The sequence below is a fragment of the Spinacia oleracea genome, chromosome 4 (genome assembly GCF_020520425.1).
Source record: "Spinacia oleracea cultivar Varoflay chromosome 4, BTI_SOV_V1, whole genome shotgun sequence".
Taxonomy (NCBI): Eukaryota; Viridiplantae; Streptophyta; class Magnoliopsida; order Caryophyllales; family Amaranthaceae; genus Spinacia; species Spinacia oleracea.
Window position 1 is genome coordinate 185,049,336 of NC_079490.1, and position 16,706 is coordinate 185,066,041.

The window sequence follows — 16,706 nt, forward strand, 5'->3', positions numbered from 1 at the left end:
GACAATTACTTATCGTCAAATATCAGTTTATATCACCATTCCCATTCAAGGGAAACTGATTTTGGTATACCAGTTAGTTGATTTGAGCACACATTTAAATGACTCAAAATATCTTAATTACGAGAGTATATAAAAATAAATTTGCTAGAATTTGAAATCACATTTATTCGTTCCCCTTTGATAAGTAGTACTAGAAAACAATAAAGCTTGCCATAGTTGGGTACAAACTTCCATTATTGACAGTTTGATACCCATACAAGATCTATGAGTTGGTTTTGCAATAAATAAAATTACATCACCTAATTAAAGCATGCATAGGTCCACATGTGCATGCATGCATCCTGTGCCCGACCCGATCCGGCACGAAAAAGCCCGTCCTGATCCGGGCACGAAAAAAGCCCCTTCCGACCCGGACACGAAAAAAGCACGGCTCGGCACGAGCACGAAGTTGTGGCCGTGTGCCGATTTTTTGGGAAAAAGCACGACAAGGCACGACACAACTCGACCCGACACGAAAAAGCACGCTAAATTTATTAAAGTTAAACTTAGGCACGACCCGGCCCGACACAAAAGGCCGTGGACCTTGCCCCGAACTTTGGAACCCGACCCGTCCAGCTCGAAGTCGAGTGGGCCTGGCCCGTTTTGTCCCACGGCCCGTGGGCTCGGCCCGAAGCCCGGCCCACGGCCATCTTTGCCCCCCTTCTTTCCCCCAATTCCAAGCTAACGTATTTCCCCAACCTAATTTTCTCTCTCATCCTCCCTCTTCTCTGATATGTCTTCTCCTCCCTACACTTCGATCACCAACTAAACTCCACCACTAGCTTCTGCTCCTTCACCCATTCCTTCAAGTCGAGTTCGATGTTGATTAAAGGTTTGCAATTCTTCACTCTTAATTCTACAAATTGTGTATACCATAACCCTACTTGAAATTCGTATTATCCTTTTTGATATGGTTCTCATAAGATTGATTGGGATAACTGGTAACCCTACTTGAAATTCGTATTATCCTTTTTGATATGGTTCTCATAAGATTGATTAGGATTACTGGGTCAGGGATCCTTCCCTTGCTCAGGCATAGTTACAGGTTGAATGGGTTTGCACTATCTAGATCATTTTCTGGGTTTCATAATAACAATTGGCGAAAACCTGACCCAGATGACCCTTTAAGCTTAATGAAGGAAGATGGGGTTGCAGTTTGCTCACACATGTGGATTGAGAATTTCCGGGAGCCAGAGAAGAGTGCGAGCAATTTGACTAGTTATCTTAGGAAGTTTGAGTTGTGGGTATTAGCCTATCAGAAGGTATATGCCGATGAAACTGGTTCATATTTGCCTCGACATTCGATACAAAAGCCGGCATTAGAGGATTTGTTGTCTCTTAGGAATGCAGTTCTTGATGATAGGTTTAAATGGGGTGCTAGGTTGAACTTTTATATCAGGTCACCTAGGGATAAAACTGAGTATGAGTCTTTATCGAAAAGGAAGATTAAGACAATATTAACCACCACACAGCCAGCTCCATATCAAGATAGGATTGTTCAGGAGGTTTTGTTTATGGTTTTGGAGCCAGTTTATGAGTCTCGGTTTTCGCAGAAGTCGTATGCATTCAGACCTGGTAGGACTGCTCATACTGTTTTGAGGGTTATTAGGAGGTCTTTTGCTGGGTATTTGTGGTATTTAAAAGGAGATTTGAGTACTATTCTTGATGGCATGAAGGTAGGGTTAGTTATAAATGCTTTAATGAGGGATGTGAGAGATAAAAAGGTGATTGATTTAATAAGATCAGCATTAGTGATGCCAGTGATTGAAACAAAGATTGATGATGGTGAGAAACAGAAGAAGAAGAAAAGAAAGTATCAGAAGAAGAAGGTTTTGGCAGATGATGAACCGAAACCTGATCCATACTGGTTGGATTCCTTTTTCGGGTTTGCTCCAGAGGAAGCAGAGAAGGTTCCTTGTTGGGGTCATTGTGGGATTTTGAGCCCGCTACTGGCAAACATAATCCTGGATGAATTGGATCATTGGATGGAGGGTAAGATTAAGGAGTTTTATCATCCTTCAAAAAGCGATGTTATATGGAATTCTCCAGAAGGCGAAGCAGAGCAGGGAAATACTTCATGGCCTGAGTTTGTTCCCACTAGTGGACCAGATAAAACACGGAAAATGGATTATATTAGGTATGGAGGTCACATCTTGATTGGAATTCGAGGACCTAGAGCTGATGCAGCAGTATTGAGAAAACAGTTAGTTGAGTTTTGTGATCAGAAATATCTCCTCAAGCTTGACAATGACAGCCTGCCTATTGAGCACATAACTAAGGGAATTATGTTTCTTGACCATGTATTATGCCGAAGGGTTGTTTATCCCACACTCCGCTACACAGCTACTGGTGGAAAAATTATCAGCGAGAAAGGTGTGGGAACCCTTTTATCAGTAACAGCAAGTCTGAAGCAATGTATAAGGCAATTCAGGAAAATGAACCTTCTGAAGGGGGATCGAGAACCTGATCCACAGCCTTGTTTCAGAATGTTTCATGCCACTCAAGCTCACACAAATTCCCAGATGAACAAGCTGCTCTGCACTATGGTTGAGTGGTACAGATTTGCTGATAATAGGAAGAAAATCGTTAATTTTTGTTCGTATATTATCAGAGGATCACTTGCAAAGCTGTATGCTGCAAAATATAAGCTCCGATCACGTGCTAAGGTGTACAAGATTAGTGATAGGACCCTTAGTCGTCCTTTAAAGGAGAAAAAGGGGCTTTCACCTGAGTATCAGAACATGCTAAGGATGGGTCTTGCAGAGTCTATTGAAGGGCTGAAGTATACAAGGATGTCTCTTGTGCCTGAAACCGATTACACCCCTTTTCCAGGTAACTGGAGGCCTGATCATGAAAAGGCACTGCTCGAGTTCCTGAGCCTTGATGATCCTAAGACCTTGGAGGATCAGAGGAACTGCATCAAAGAGCAAGGTCTAATTTCACCGCAAGATTACATTTCTATGCTTGTTTGGAACTACAAAAGAAATGCTTCTCTATCGGATCAGCTCTCTTTGTTGAATAGTGGTGGCAAGAACATTCAAAGTTGTGATCAGCTTGAGATGGAGTCGAGTAATGAGGACTGTGTTGAAAGAAGTGAAGACGAGGAAGAAGATAAAGAGAGAATTAACATGGCACACGTGTGAGGTACCTTGGCCTCCGAGCTTTTTAAAATGTCTTGAGCAAAGGAAGAAGTCATGCTTGACAGGTATGAACACGCAAGCTTTGCTCCCGGGGTAATTTAATAGCCCATTCAATATTAGTCTCGGGATAGCTTGTAAAATTTAATGCCTTATTAAGGCTGTTTGAAATATGATCATTGCAATATTGTCCGTTTTCCCAACTAGGCTGACAAGTTTCTCATTTATATTAATGGTATCTGTGTGCATTGTGAAATTACTGTCTTTTGAATCTTGTGTCATTAGATGGTTGCTGAAATCACTGTCTTTTGGATCTTGTATCAATAGGTCGATGGTCACTCCATAGGATTTCTCAGAGTCCTTCTAGGTCAACGGACATGCTTTTAAAGTGATGCCTACTCGAGTCAATGTTATGAATTAACACAGCTAGACATCAATAATGGCAGAAAATAGGGAAGAAGATGATGATTTGAATAATAACAGAAATTACAGAAAATGTAATGATATTCAAGCATTCGAGAGGCTTGATTCTCTCCCAACAAACTGTTAAAAGCTCAACAAAACACTCAACGATATTCAACATGCTATTGTTTCTCTACTAATGCTCTCTATATAGTGACACACTCCCTAGGTTATTCTGTTCCTCTAGCTACCCATATCTAATGCGTTCATGTGAGCGAAAGGAGTTTGAAAATTAGGGTTCAGAAGTAAATGTTTAGCGAATAGGATTGTTACCAACAATTTGTTACTGTGCTTGATTTATGAACTTGCTATTACTTAATTCCAGAATCTTCTTTATTAGTTGTGTTGCCATTTCGCAATGTAGATTTGTTAGGGTTTTTCTTTGATTGTTGTGATCAACAAGCTGTTTATTGTTGTGACAATCGAGGTCACGATTTGGATTGTTACCAACAATTTCGACCTAATGATTCTAAATCATGATCATCATATACTCAGAAAGTTAAAGCACTTGGAAGTACTAATTACTGCTAATTCGTTCATGTGAGGGAAAGGAGTTTGAAAATTAGGGTTCAAAAGAAAATGTTTAGCGATTCGTGTCAGCTGGACTTGTTGGAGGAGAAATCAGTTTTCTTGCTGCTGAATTATGCTTTGTTGGATAAGACTTGTTTGGCCGTGCCTAATATTGTACTTGGCTTTTATGGATGGTATTTATGTTATGTTATTTTATTGCATTCTGTTAGAACTAATGAGAGATTCAGTGCCTACTGGAAATTTGGATTGCAATGAACTTATTTTTTGTTTTGAGTTTTGTTTATATTAAATTATTTCTGGAGTTTTGTTTATGCTTTGATATTTCCGTAAGTTTTGAGCTCTGTCTTTTCAATTTTAGAGTTTCTAATGATTTTTCATGCTTAATTAGAATTGCCTGTGTTGTTAAAATCGGCTATCTTCAGTATTAGTGATGATTTTATTTCAGATTTTGTTCTCAGTTTATGATTTACATGTGGTAGAAGTAGTTTTTAGCAATAAACAGAAATAAGTTGGGGATTTCAACTGATTTCAACTGATTTTCTAAAATTGTTAATGAAATAAGGGAAGGTAAAATTGGAGAAATAAGTTGCAACTGATTTTCTTGTTTGTTTTCCTGATAGTACATTTGCTTAAGGTTTCATATCTCTCTCTCTCTCTCTCTCTCTCTCTCTCTCTCTCTCTCTCTCTCTCTCTCTCTCTCTCCCTCTCCCTCTCTCTCTCTCTCTCTCCCTCTCTCTCCCTCTCCCTCTACCTCTACCTCCCTCTCCCTCTCTCTCTCCCTCTCCCCCTCTCTCTCCCTAGTTCATAAATTGCTAATATATTTTTTATTAATTTTCGTAACTACTCGTCCGCACCTGAAGAGGTGGTAAGTTGATAAGAGATAAACAAATGTAAGGTTACAGAAGTTAATGGAGAAAACCATACTGCAAGTGGGGTCTCACACTCTCACTTTGTGGATATCTATGTGGGCCCTTTCACACCAAAATACACACAAATTCATTAGCTTTCCCTCAATTCATTGTTCTACATCAAATTAGCCACTGTTTAATATTTTAGTTATGAGTTTAAATGCTGATGGATATTATGGGTCTGATGTTCTAATCTCAGGAATGTAAGTGGGCTCTTTTCATCTGCCACTTTCAGATAAATATATGAAATAAAAAGCTTTAAAGTTTGTTGAAAGATGTTGGCTTAAATTAACTTTGTCAGGCAATGTAGCTAATTTGTTGGATAATAAGATTGAAAATATTAGTGGCTACATTGTGTGATTAAACTCTCATTCTGTAATCTGTAGGCTTACTTATGTGTAAACAATTTGTTGGTTTGCTTGACATGAATCATATCGACTTACACTATTTTACTTGTCAGATACTAAAGTAGATGTGGGCAATTGATAACCAAATTTTGCTCAAGAAATCTATCTCTAAGCTTGCATAACAATGTGTTTGTCTCGTAGAGTCATCTGTTTAGCACTATGCAGTCTTTTGACATCTTATCTTAATCTGCAGCAGCTGAGCTGTATCCAAACAAGTGTTGTAGTGACTCCAACATACTATGGTTTTGAGCGGAACTAAAAGTAAAGGAGCAAAGTCGAGTATGATAGATAATTACTTCCCTTTATTATTACCATTACTATTAAGTGTTGAATTTATGAATTTATGAATTTATGTGATAATTATGGAACTTCTCCCCTCATGGAACCCATGACTGTTTCTCCAAGTACTTCTTTGACGGAAATCTTTTTCTTATGGACCCTGGTGCTTGTAGATTTGTCCTCGGCTTTGATTGGCCATACACTGGGTTTTCCGCACTTCATGTCTTCATCTTACTACTATACATGAACTTCTATGCCAGTTGGATTTTAAGACCACCAATCCACTGTTTTCAGGATGACTTTTTGGATTTTTAGCTATCGCGGAGTATTTGTGTTTGTATAGCCAATGTGATAAAGATCAGGGAGATCACTGTACTGAAAGGAGTGACACTTAAAAATGCGCAGTGTCAGGCATGAAGAGTAGATGAAAATCAGATTAAAGATAACAAGTTACTATTTCAGACTAGGGTGTTGGTGAAAGATGATTGTGAGATCGTTCAGCACTGAAGGGAAGGTGTCTTTTAAGTTGTTGGTTTGTTTAAAGGTAATAGTAAATATCCCTATGGTGCTTCTGTTGCAGGATAATCAACTCTTAAACTATTTCAGGATTATAATTTTTTTCTTCTTCTATGAGACTTGAACAATAAGCGATTTGGTGATTGAGGTTCATTTGTTTCAATGACAGGTAGCTTGTCAGATCATACCATATGTTGCCTTCAAGAGGAGGAATTGGTGGTTAGGATGAAAGCAATCAGAGATTCTCTCTTCCTTTTTCTTGGAGCTTGAATAAGGCGAGACACTCAGCTTAGTTGTGCATGTTTATCCGGAGGAATGGATGCATCTCTTCATGGCTGGTGGTGGAGGCGGGTCACTCGAGGAAAAAACTTCAGAGGGAAAACTGATGGTGAGTCTCTTTCTAGGCAGTTTTGGGTCATTTGTCTTTTTAACGTATTGCACTGAACATTGAGGGCTCTTGTTAGTTTGTGCACCGGCAGCACTAACCCAGAGTCTCTGTGTTTGTTTTCCTGCATACATCAGTGGAAATTTATACTGAGATCTCTGCATTTTAGGTGTTATTGTGTTAAGCTGCAAGATATTTGATCTGCAACCTATGTGAACTATACATGAATTGAACCAGTTAATTTCATTCGACAGAGTAGGTTATATAACATATGTTAGTCAGGTCATTAGATAGGAATTGAAGCCTCACTTGTTTGGTTGATATTGGAAAGAAACATTAGTAAAACTAGGCTCTTGATGTACAGAAATTCATTTTCTTTGTTCGATTCTGCTGGTTTCTTTGATAACTCTTCCTCTTTTCTTCTCTTTCATGGCAGCCACTCTGCTTCTCCTCCTCTTCTCTTCTCTGACGTTACTCTTCTTCGAAATTTTCAAGGGGGCAAAGCGTCGAGTCACTCAAATAGCAGCTATTTTCATGCTTTTCTTTTCAATTTTAGGTGGGTTTTTACTTAGTTTGAAACCTTTCATAATATCCATGCCAGTTCTAAATAAGAACTTAGCTGAACTTCAAATAATATCCACTCTGCATCGCGCCGGGCAGGGCCGAAAAATTCAAGAAAGGGCCCACGACCACGAGCTGTCAGGCCGGGTCGGGCCGTGAGGCTAACTTTAATTTTACTACATTTAGTGTGCTTTGTCGAGTCTTGTCGTGCTTTTCCCTATAAAATGCGGCTCAGGCCCAGCCCCCGCCCCATGACTTCTTGCTCGTTTAGGGCCGTGCTTTTTTCGTGCCCGTGCCTAGCTGGGCTTTTTTCGTGTCGGTTCGGGCCCATCTTTAATCAGACCATTGCGAATTTTACAGCTACTTTAGGCACAGTTAGACTCACCGTATAATAATGTTGTAAATAATCACCCACAACCACATTCTTATACTCGTAATCACTCGAACCATCACTCTTAATAGGCTCGATTTCCATCGACAACGGTGGATTAAAGAACAAAGCCAAAGAAAATCTCTCTAATTCAACTTGTGTGACAGCCCTATGCCAAGAACTTTGAACTTTACCATTGCTCATTATCTCAAGTAAATCTCCAGCATTGACTAATAATGCATCATTAGGCCAAGGAACACTTAGCCAAATGTTCTTGTGTTTGTGCATAACTTGTAGACTACCAGAGGTATCAAATTGCATGAGAAGAGTTAGGGTCGAACCATCCGAATGTGGGCTTAAGCCCATTGTTGATTTGGGCTTTGGACATGGTGGATAGTAGTTAATTCTTACATTGATCTCTCTAGTTTTTGTGTCAAAATATTTGACAAATGCATTTTCTTCTTGAGATAATGCTTCAGCTAGTGCTCTTAGTATATCATCACTCAATTTTCTTGCCTCCTCTGCATAGTTTTCAATGACTTCCCTGGTACATTACAAATTTACAACACATCTTAGGATTGTCATCGGCCCCTTTCACAAATTATATGAATACAATTATGTAACATGAAGAAAAAATGTGTTGCTTTTAACTTTTTGTTTTTGATGTGTAAACAAAAGTACACTTGTATGATATGACAAGTGTATACAATAATGAGGGTGAGAGTGGGAGATAGCTCAGTTGGTTAGAGCTTCTCTCCCGGTTTCAAGTGATCCTGTGATCGATTCTCATCCTCGCCATTGTGGCTCATTTGCACCAAAAAAAAAAATTGATTGTGGCGTGCCCCAAATACACCTCACCCCATAAAATAATAAAATAGGGATAAGACAAGTATTAAAACAGATGCCATTTTTCAAAAACGGATGTCATTTTTCAAAAAAAAAAATTTTGTCATTTAGCGTTTTTTTTTAGCCTATTTTGTCGTTTTGTTGGCTGATATATTTTTGTAAAAACATATCTGAGATGGATTTATACTTCCTCGAAATGCAATTGTTTTAGAGTACACTCGTCTAGAAGTGATGAGAATTTGACAATTAACAAATTGCATGTCAATATGACAATAAATTATCATGTCCAAAAACAGTATAAGGCACAAAGTCGAGAACATTATACAACAGACTAAAAGTCTAAAACAGAAAGTTTAAAAATCATTTTGAAAAGAAGGTAGGAGTATTACCTAAAATGAGGAGGTTTTTGAGGCCAAACATTAAGACCAACGGTTGATTCTTTTGGAGAAACCTTCATAGTCAAACGATCAATCCAATCAAGAGGCTTATCATAAGATTTGGTTACAAAATTTCTACCATAACCCATATTATCCACATACCCATATGTCCCAACATACTTCTTCTTTTCCTCAAAGGACATCCCAAAAAACCCCTTAATCACTTCCTTAACATCGGACAATAACGAACATGGTATACCATGGTCACTAACCAATACCATGCCAAATTCTTCAAGACCGTTAGCCAACTTTTGTAGCTCATTGTTTCTCACCACTAAACCTTCTTTACTGCGTAATTTGGCCACATTTATGGACGGAAAATTCTCAGAAAAATAAGAATTTGCGGTGTTTAAGGTGTCTAATGGTGGTCTAAGGAACATTTTTGGTACGTCTTTGATGCCATGACGTGCGAGTTCTTGGACCACGGGCACCTTAAGGGTTCGTGCCGACCCATCTTGGCTAACAATGGTGGCTTCATGGAAAGAATAATCTTGGGTAGTTGGGTTACTCCATCCATCTTTTTCTTGATGTTTTAGTATAGAGAATTAGAGATGTTAAGTTGAAATAATTAAAAGGGTGTTTATGCCTTTATATGGTTATGGTAGGAGTTTAATTTTTCTAAGTTGTTTATAAATTATAATAGGAAATATTTTTTTGGGGCCATGAAAGATTTCATTTCTTATAATAGTAAAGAGTAATGGAATTAGGAATTCGAACGTGAATATATCCCATGCATGATTGTGGACAATTAATGCTTTCATATTTTTAATCATTGACCGGAATTGATACGGAGAAATGACTTGAAAATTGAAAATGAACTTAATTTATTGTAATTGTGAAGTGTTTAAGAGTATAATTCACATGTGATTATTGGACTAGTTATGTTATCAAGTGGTTTTAGAACGAAACTCTATCAGACTCATATGTAGTCAAACTCTTTTCTGACATTGTGCGCAACTTGGCCTCATGAGTCAGCTCTTTAAACTTTACAGATAACAGTAACAGATAAGAGTTAGTTGTCAAAGTAATTTAATAAATATGAATTTATATTTAAGTGGGCCATTGAGCTTGATATGCTTGTAATTGAGATGGTAATATATACAGAGTTATAGTTATATATTATTAATCAAGGCTAACACTTAGTACCGATTAATTAGGGATATAGCGTGTTAAATTTTAGTAATTAATTATTATTTTTAATAGGATATTTCAGCAAAGTAAAGTTACAGGCTGGAAGATATGATATGCAGCAATCCAACAATTAATAATTGTATTAAATATTCTGTAAAATGCAATCATATGATCATGATTTGCGATGAGTAAAGACTCTACGTGTAAGAAACAAGTTACACACTCTGTAACAAAATAATTGGTGCAATTTTTATAATCGATCGTATTTTAAACACAAGTTTACCTATCAAACTTCGTTGTATGATTAAGATTATTTACATAATCTATTACTTACATATTACATCGATCTCATTAGACCATTGCATATTTGATAGCTACTTTAGACAATGTTGGACTTACCTTATAAAGATGTTGTAAGTAATCACCCACAACCACCTTCTTATACTCGTAATCACTCGAATCATCACTCTTAATAGGCTCGATTTCCATCGATAACGGTGGATTAAAGAACAAAGCCAAAGAAAATCTCTCTAAATCAACTTGTGTGACAGCCCTATGCCAAGAACTTTGAACTTTACCATTGCTCATTATCTCAAGTAAATCTCCAACATTGACTAATAATGCATCATTAGGCCAAGGAACACTAAACCAAATGTTCTTGTCTTTGTGCATAACTTGTAGACCACCAGAGATATCAAATTGCATTAAAAGAGTGAGGATAGTAGCATCTGTATGTGGGCTTAAGCCCATTGTTAATTTGGGCTTTGGACATGGTGGATAATAGTTTATTCTTGCATTAATCTCTCTACTTTTTGGGTCAAAATATTTGACAAAGGCCTTTTCATCTAGAGATAATGCTTCAGCTAATGCCTCAAGTATGTCATCGACCAATTCTGTTGCCTTCTCTGCATAGCTTTCAATAACTTCCCTGATGACAACACATCTTAAGATTATTACTACATATTTACATGAAATCAAAGTATAGTTTTGTAATCAGGTAAATTTATCCTATGTGACATTCTCAAAAATCTTCTCTGCATAGCTTTCAATAACTTCCCTGATGACAACACATCTTAAGATTATTACTACATATTTACATGAAATCAAAGTATAGTTTTGTAATCAGGTAAATTTATCCTATGTGACATTCTCAAAAATCTTAAGATTATTACTACATATTTACATGAAATCAAAGTATAGTTTTGTAATCAGGTAAATTTATCCTAGGTGACATTCTCAAAAAAGTTAAATTTTTGGGCAATAATGACTCACTTAATCTGAACTTATCTAAATTTAACGGAACAGATTGACCGGATAGAGCTTGATCAAACCTAACATTAATAAGACCTGATTAGAAATAATTTATCTATAAGAGCCGATTGCAACTTATTTGAACTTATTAGATTTAAGGTGAAAAGAACACACTATTTGTTGAAAGTCACACTTATCTTACCTTAGTACTACTGCAAACAAAATTCAAAGTGATGAGAACATGACCTGTCTAATAGACGTTTTAGCTACATGCCTACCTAGAAAATTGAAGGGATATACTTCCTCTGTTCTTTTTTAGATGACACAATTATTTAGGCACGTTTTTCAATACACGATCAAACATTAATATCTTCAATCATGGATAAGAAAAAATTATAAAAAGTTGATATTTAAAAACTATTTATGGAGACGGATCTAATAAGAACCTACAAAACTATATTTTTATTAAGTATAAATCACAAAAGGAAGTCAAATGAGTTTGATTGAATATTGTCGAAAATTCAATTGCGTCATGTAAATAAGAACGGGGAAAGTATTAAAATCAAAACATCAAGAGGCACAATTCTATCTTACAAAAGAATACATACCTAAAATTTGTAGGGTTTTGTGGCCAAACATTCAAGCCATGAGTTGATTCTTTTGGAGAAACCTTCATAGTCAAACGATCAATCCAATCAAGAGGTTTATCATCTGGTTTAACAAAATTTCTTCCATAACCCATGTTATCTACAGTATCATATGTCCCAACAGACCTTTTCTTTCCCTCAAAAGACAGACCAAAAAAACCCTTAATCACTTTCTTAACACAAGATAACAAAGAAAGTGGTATGCCATGGTCACTTACCAATACCATTCCAAATTCTCCAAAACCTTGACCCAATTTTCTTAGCTCATTTTCTTTCGCCTCCACATCATTAGCGCGTAATTTAGCCATACTAATGGATGGAAAATTCTCTGTAAAACAAGTGTTTAGGGTGTCTAATGGTGGTCTAAGGAACATTTTTGGTACGTCTTTGATGCCATGACGTGCGAGTTCTTGAACCACGGGAACCTTAAGGGTTCGAACCGAGCCATCTTGGCTAACAATGGTGGCTTCATGGAAAGAGGATTGGGTGGTGGTGGTGGTTTCATCCATCCTAATCTTGGTGTTTGGTAGAGATGTATATACAAGAACAAAATTGATTAATGATTAATGATTAGTTGTATGGTAGGGATAATTAATCAAGTTGTTTATAATTGGAAGGATTTTTGTGGGCCGTTAAAAAGATTTTTTTTTTTTGTTTGTTTAAATGTTATATGGTTACAATGGGCCATGAGAACAGTGGACTACTACTAATGATAGCTGGATTAAGTGCGTGGGCCTTGTACTACTCTATTATCCAATAGAGTACGGTTTTAGTAAGGCCGGGTTGTCAAAAATTGACTTAATCCAATCGATATCCGACAAAAAAAAACTACCTTCGTAAACTAAACAAATATTTTTAGGTTCTTGATTCAACACACTTCCACTGAAGTGTCTGCTATGATCAGTAGCTGGTCCGAGAGGATGATCAGCCGCCTGTTACAATTTTTATTACCCAGTAGAGAGCCCGGGATTTTTCCAGCTGTTCAATGGCCTTTCCGCCTTCAACCCGTTAATTAAAAAAAAGAAGTCGTTACCTTAACCGTAAAGAGGGGGATGCACAGATGGTTCTTTGGCTTTGGTTAATTTTACACATTCAATCCTATGAACACAATGACCCACACATTCAATCCCAAAAGTTACGTGTAAGTTTCTGTTACGTGTTAAGTGGGAAGAAGGGAGTGAAAAAAAACAAGAACTAGGTAAGTATATGAAGAGAGCAACGATAATTAGTCCGTACTTAATATCAATGAAATTTTAGCCTACTAGTTAAGATTGATTACCTATATATGATAGATCTCAGGCTCATTTAATTTGCAACAACAAAAAAAAAATGATAATTAGTTATTTAGTATCCTAGGTATAACATGCAAAAAAATGAGTGATCCAAGGGAAGTTCACATGAAATAGTAATTAATTGACTGTACGTTAGAATTATAAATAAATGTGATGAGGTGTTAATTAAGTTGAGGACCCAATTTTTTGTAAAACAAGGGAACAAGTGGGTTCCAACTCTACCTAGCTTAGGACCCAACGGTTCGATGATGCCTATGTCATCTACCATATTCATTCTTGATATATACATTAAATAAAATAGAAATAATACCTCTCCATCTCATTTTAATCAATTGCTCAATATATTTGACTAACGTATAATTTATAACTCACAAAATAAAAGTTGTGAAGTTAAAACTTATTTGCATGGTGTCTAATGGCGGATTTTGGTCAAAAAGTTATGAGGAATTAAGGTTTGAAATTTTAACATCTTATTAGATATCTATAATTCAATCAATATGTCATCACTATTTTATTTGTATATTTTATCTTGTATGATTAATAATTTTAAAAAAACTATCAGGAATCCGACCCCAAATAATTCCGGTGAAAGATATTTGTGGAAAAGGGAAGGAAACATAAGTACATAACCCATTTTACTTTATTGGAGTAACTATGTAGTACATGTACTCTTATGATCTTCAACCTAAAACTAATGTAATTTTACCAATTATTTGATCACTCTATGGCTTTATGTTGACTAGGCTTCCATATATTTTATACGAAGTACATGGGTTGAACATAGCTACATTGCGCTCAATTATAAAACGATAATTAGTATAGGACCCGTGCGATGCATGCACGGTTTATATATTTTAACTTTAAGTGCAAAGTTCAATTAATTTAGAAAGAAACATAGAAAAATACATAGATTTTTTTATTCGTTTTCATGCACCACCCATTGTTTCATGTTAGATATAAAAATAAGTTATCATCATGTATTATGAGAGATGTCAATTCTCAAGCTGAACTGTTGAACCCGCTAGGTTGGTCCGATCATTTAGAACCCAAACCGTTAATAACACAAGAGCTGAAACCGAAGACCCGAAGAGACCGGATATATTAACCCGATTGAGATCTGAAACCGAATAACAAACCCGTTTCGCAGCAACCCGATCCGTTTCAACCCGAACCGAATGGATCTGAAAGTCATTAATGACCCAAATCGTTTCAATCCAAACCGTTTGAACCCGAAGAAAACCCGTTTACAATATGAACTGTTTTAATGTGTAACCCGCTTAATCCGAACCGTTTACAACCCGTAACCCATTTAATTCTAATCGTTTGTAAACCATAACCCGTTTAATCCCGCTAGTGATCTTAAATTCTTAACACTTTTAAAAGTCAGTTATTGCCTTTGCCCCCCCCCCCCCCAATTAAGGCCTCAATATATATTAGAATGTATAAACGTATTAAAAATTGTGATTTTATAATTTGGAATCGAATTCGGCTGACCCGACGTTTAACCCTCTACCCATTTTATCTCGCTACTGATTTATCCACATTGTATGATCGAACTTATCGATAAAAACCTGAACCAAGATAAACTTGAATCCGATGTAACCTAGCTATACATGTTCAACCCGACCCATGTCAGATCCGAGATTCAGTTCAAATACTATCTCATATTTTATTATGTTACCCGTACCCATTTTAAGTACCTGCCAAATCTCTAATTAATATCATTAATAAATCATGATGTGTATATAATTAAAAGCTTATCTATATATATATATATATATATATATATATATATATATATATATATATATATATATATTGGTGCGAATGAGCCTTAGACCTATTGTACACAGGCCCTCAGTCTTAAACACTAGGCCAAGACATCATTGGCATATGATGGTCTTAATTATGTATAATATCAACTTCTTATTAAATAGTTGCGTCTTCTAATCAAATAGTTTCATATTGTGATCAAATAATTATGTTCGATTAATTATAATCAATAAAATAGTTATACATACTATTCTCTTATCAAATAGTTACATTTTGTCATCGTATTATTCATGACATTAATGATCTTATGCGTATAATGATCTTATATAAGACTTATTAATTAGGTATATACTACGTGCTTTTTATTTTTCAAACTATTAAAATTATGATTTATATATTGATTAATTAAGATTGAAACGTTATGGCTAAGTCCTAATTAATGAAATATATATATATATATATATATATATATATATATATATATATATATATATATATATATATATATATATATATATATATTGCAAATTAAGATTGAATATTGCATTCTTTTTAAAAAAATAAAACTCAGAACGGACGAATTATTATATTATATTAAAAAAAGTTTTACGAAATTGAATTTGATTAAGTGTTAAGATCTGACCCAGGAAATAACACGTGTGAGAGTCCCACATTGATAAAAGATAAGAGAGTTAAACACTTAATAAGGCCAAGGGGCTACTCTCCTTATTGCCATATGGTTTTAAGGTGGAACCTCCTACGGTCTTGTTAAGTGGACTCTCTATCTAAATGACGGGTGCGGCTCAGGCCCGTATTTAACATTAAGCTATGTAAGTAGGTAAGGAGTATAATTTTGGATGATGGGAATACAAGTCTATCAAACTTATATTTTGTTGGCTATCCATATGATCAAAGAATAATTGATATCCGGCCATTTCAAAATAAGTACAAGAGATATTCCATTGTAATTAAGAATTGGAATCTAATATTAAAAATAAATAATTAATGTATGCAACCTCCTAAATTTTGATGTCAGAAAAGACATGCATTTCATCTAAAAAGTGTGGCCGTGATAAGGTGCTAATCATGTGGATTATGTCCCAATTATGTGATGACTAAGCGACTCTAATCTTTGACCACCAAATCTCACCTCAAACAGGTATGTCAGATCGCACGAGAACATGATCCAACTATAAACTAATAAACTACTAAACTTTATAAATACGAATGAAACTGAACTGAACTGAATTAAACTGATATATTTTTCAATTTTGTATTCATTTTTGTATGCTTATGTGTTCGCTCTCTCGCGTGTATAGCTCTTAAAGCTACATGTAGCAAATTGATTATTTATTATTTAAAGAAGTAGCCGAATTAGTTAATTAATTTGGTAATTAGTCCAAGTAAGTTGAGAGAAAGGACGAAGAAAGCAACAAAATGGAAGTTACATAAACACGGACGCTTTAGCTAGACATACAGTAACAGTAATCTGACTACTAAAATGAACATGGGAATGGGAATACTACCATTTTAGGTTGAATTCCGTGCGCACGTGCACACATGTGTCTTACTGCGGTTAAATCCCCCATGCAACAGCATATGCACACGTGCCCACATGTGTGTGCGAGTGCGTGGTTTGAGCTTCTGATCGAGTGAATTTTTTCTACAGGTTTAGGTTTATCGAATTGGTTGGTTCACTTCTTTGCTAAATCGTTAAAGCTACACTTTTGTTTG

The 16,706-nt window shown here is 35.9% G+C and overlaps 3 protein-coding genes across 6 annotated transcripts; 1 reads left to right on the forward strand and 2 right to left on the reverse strand.

Moving 5' to 3' along the window:
• The first annotated feature begins 715 nt into the window (after window positions 1-715).
• Window positions 716-7,070, forward strand: LOC110804810 (nuclear intron maturase 2, mitochondrial). 3 transcript variants are annotated; one of them, XM_022010421.2, is made up of 3 exons: window positions 716-3,244; window positions 6,058-6,307; window positions 6,449-7,070. In XM_022010421.2, the coding sequence occupies exon 1, from the start codon at window positions 1,017-1,019 to the stop codon at window positions 3,180-3,182; it is 2,166 nt and encodes a 721-aa protein (XP_021866113.1). In that variant the 5' UTR covers window positions 716-1,016; the 3' UTR covers window positions 3,183-3,244; window positions 6,058-6,307; window positions 6,449-7,070. The 3 variants fall into 3 exon arrangements, with proteins under 3 accessions (XP_021866113.1, XP_056699225.1, XP_056699226.1); XM_056843247.1 differs by lacking the exon at window positions 6,058-6,307; XM_056843248.1 differs by lacking the exons at window positions 6,058-6,307; window positions 6,449-7,070 and adding an exon at window positions 5,678-5,804.
• A 240-nt stretch (window positions 7,071-7,310) lies between these two features.
• LOC110804379 (2-oxoglutarate-dependent dioxygenase 11-like) lies at window positions 7,311-9,439 on the reverse strand. Its single transcript, XM_022009977.2, has 2 exons — window positions 8,831-9,439; window positions 7,311-8,139 (listed from the first exon to the last, which is right to left on the reverse strand). The coding sequence occupies exons 1-2, from the start codon at window positions 9,256-9,258 to the stop codon at window positions 7,563-7,565; spliced, it is 1,005 nt and encodes a 334-aa protein (XP_021865669.2). The 5' UTR covers window positions 9,259-9,439; the 3' UTR covers window positions 7,311-7,562.
• A 797-nt stretch (window positions 9,440-10,236) lies between these two features.
• On the reverse strand, window positions 10,237-12,510 carry LOC110804798 (2-oxoglutarate-dependent dioxygenase 11). Of its 2 annotated transcripts, XM_056843250.1 has the most exons (3): window positions 12,126-12,510; window positions 11,869-11,930; window positions 10,237-10,937 (listed from the first exon to the last, which is right to left on the reverse strand). In XM_056843250.1, the coding sequence occupies exons 1-3, from the start codon at window positions 12,414-12,416 to the stop codon at window positions 10,361-10,363; spliced, it is 930 nt and encodes a 309-aa protein (XP_056699228.1). In that variant the 5' UTR covers window positions 12,417-12,510; the 3' UTR covers window positions 10,237-10,360. The 2 variants fall into 2 exon arrangements, with proteins under 2 accessions (XP_056699228.1, XP_056699227.1); XM_056843249.1 differs by having other exon boundaries at window positions 11,869-12,506.
• Between the last annotated feature and the right edge of the window lie 4,196 nt (window positions 12,511-16,706).

Excerpts from the sequence above, each read along its gene's own strand:
- LOC110804810 (XM_022010421.2), top strand. The coding sequence starts at position 1,017 with ATGGTTCTCATAAGATTGATTAGGATTACTGGGTCAGGGATCCTTCCC.
- LOC110804379 (XM_022009977.2), bottom strand. The coding sequence starts at position 9,258 with ATGTTCCTTAGACCACCATTAGACACCTTAAACACCGCAAATTCTTAT. Across the intron at positions 8,140-8,830 it reads CAAAAACCTCCTCATTTTAG|GGAAGTCATTGAAAACTATG; the intron begins GTAATACTCCTA and ends GTAATGTACCAG.
- LOC110804798 (XM_056843249.1), bottom strand. The coding sequence starts at position 12,416 with ATGGATGAAACCACCACCACCACCCAATCCTCTTTCCATGAAGCCACC. Across the intron at positions 10,938-11,868 it reads CAAAACCCTACAAATTTTAG|GGAAGTTATTGAAAGCTATG; the intron begins GTATGTATTCTT and ends TGTTGTCATCAG.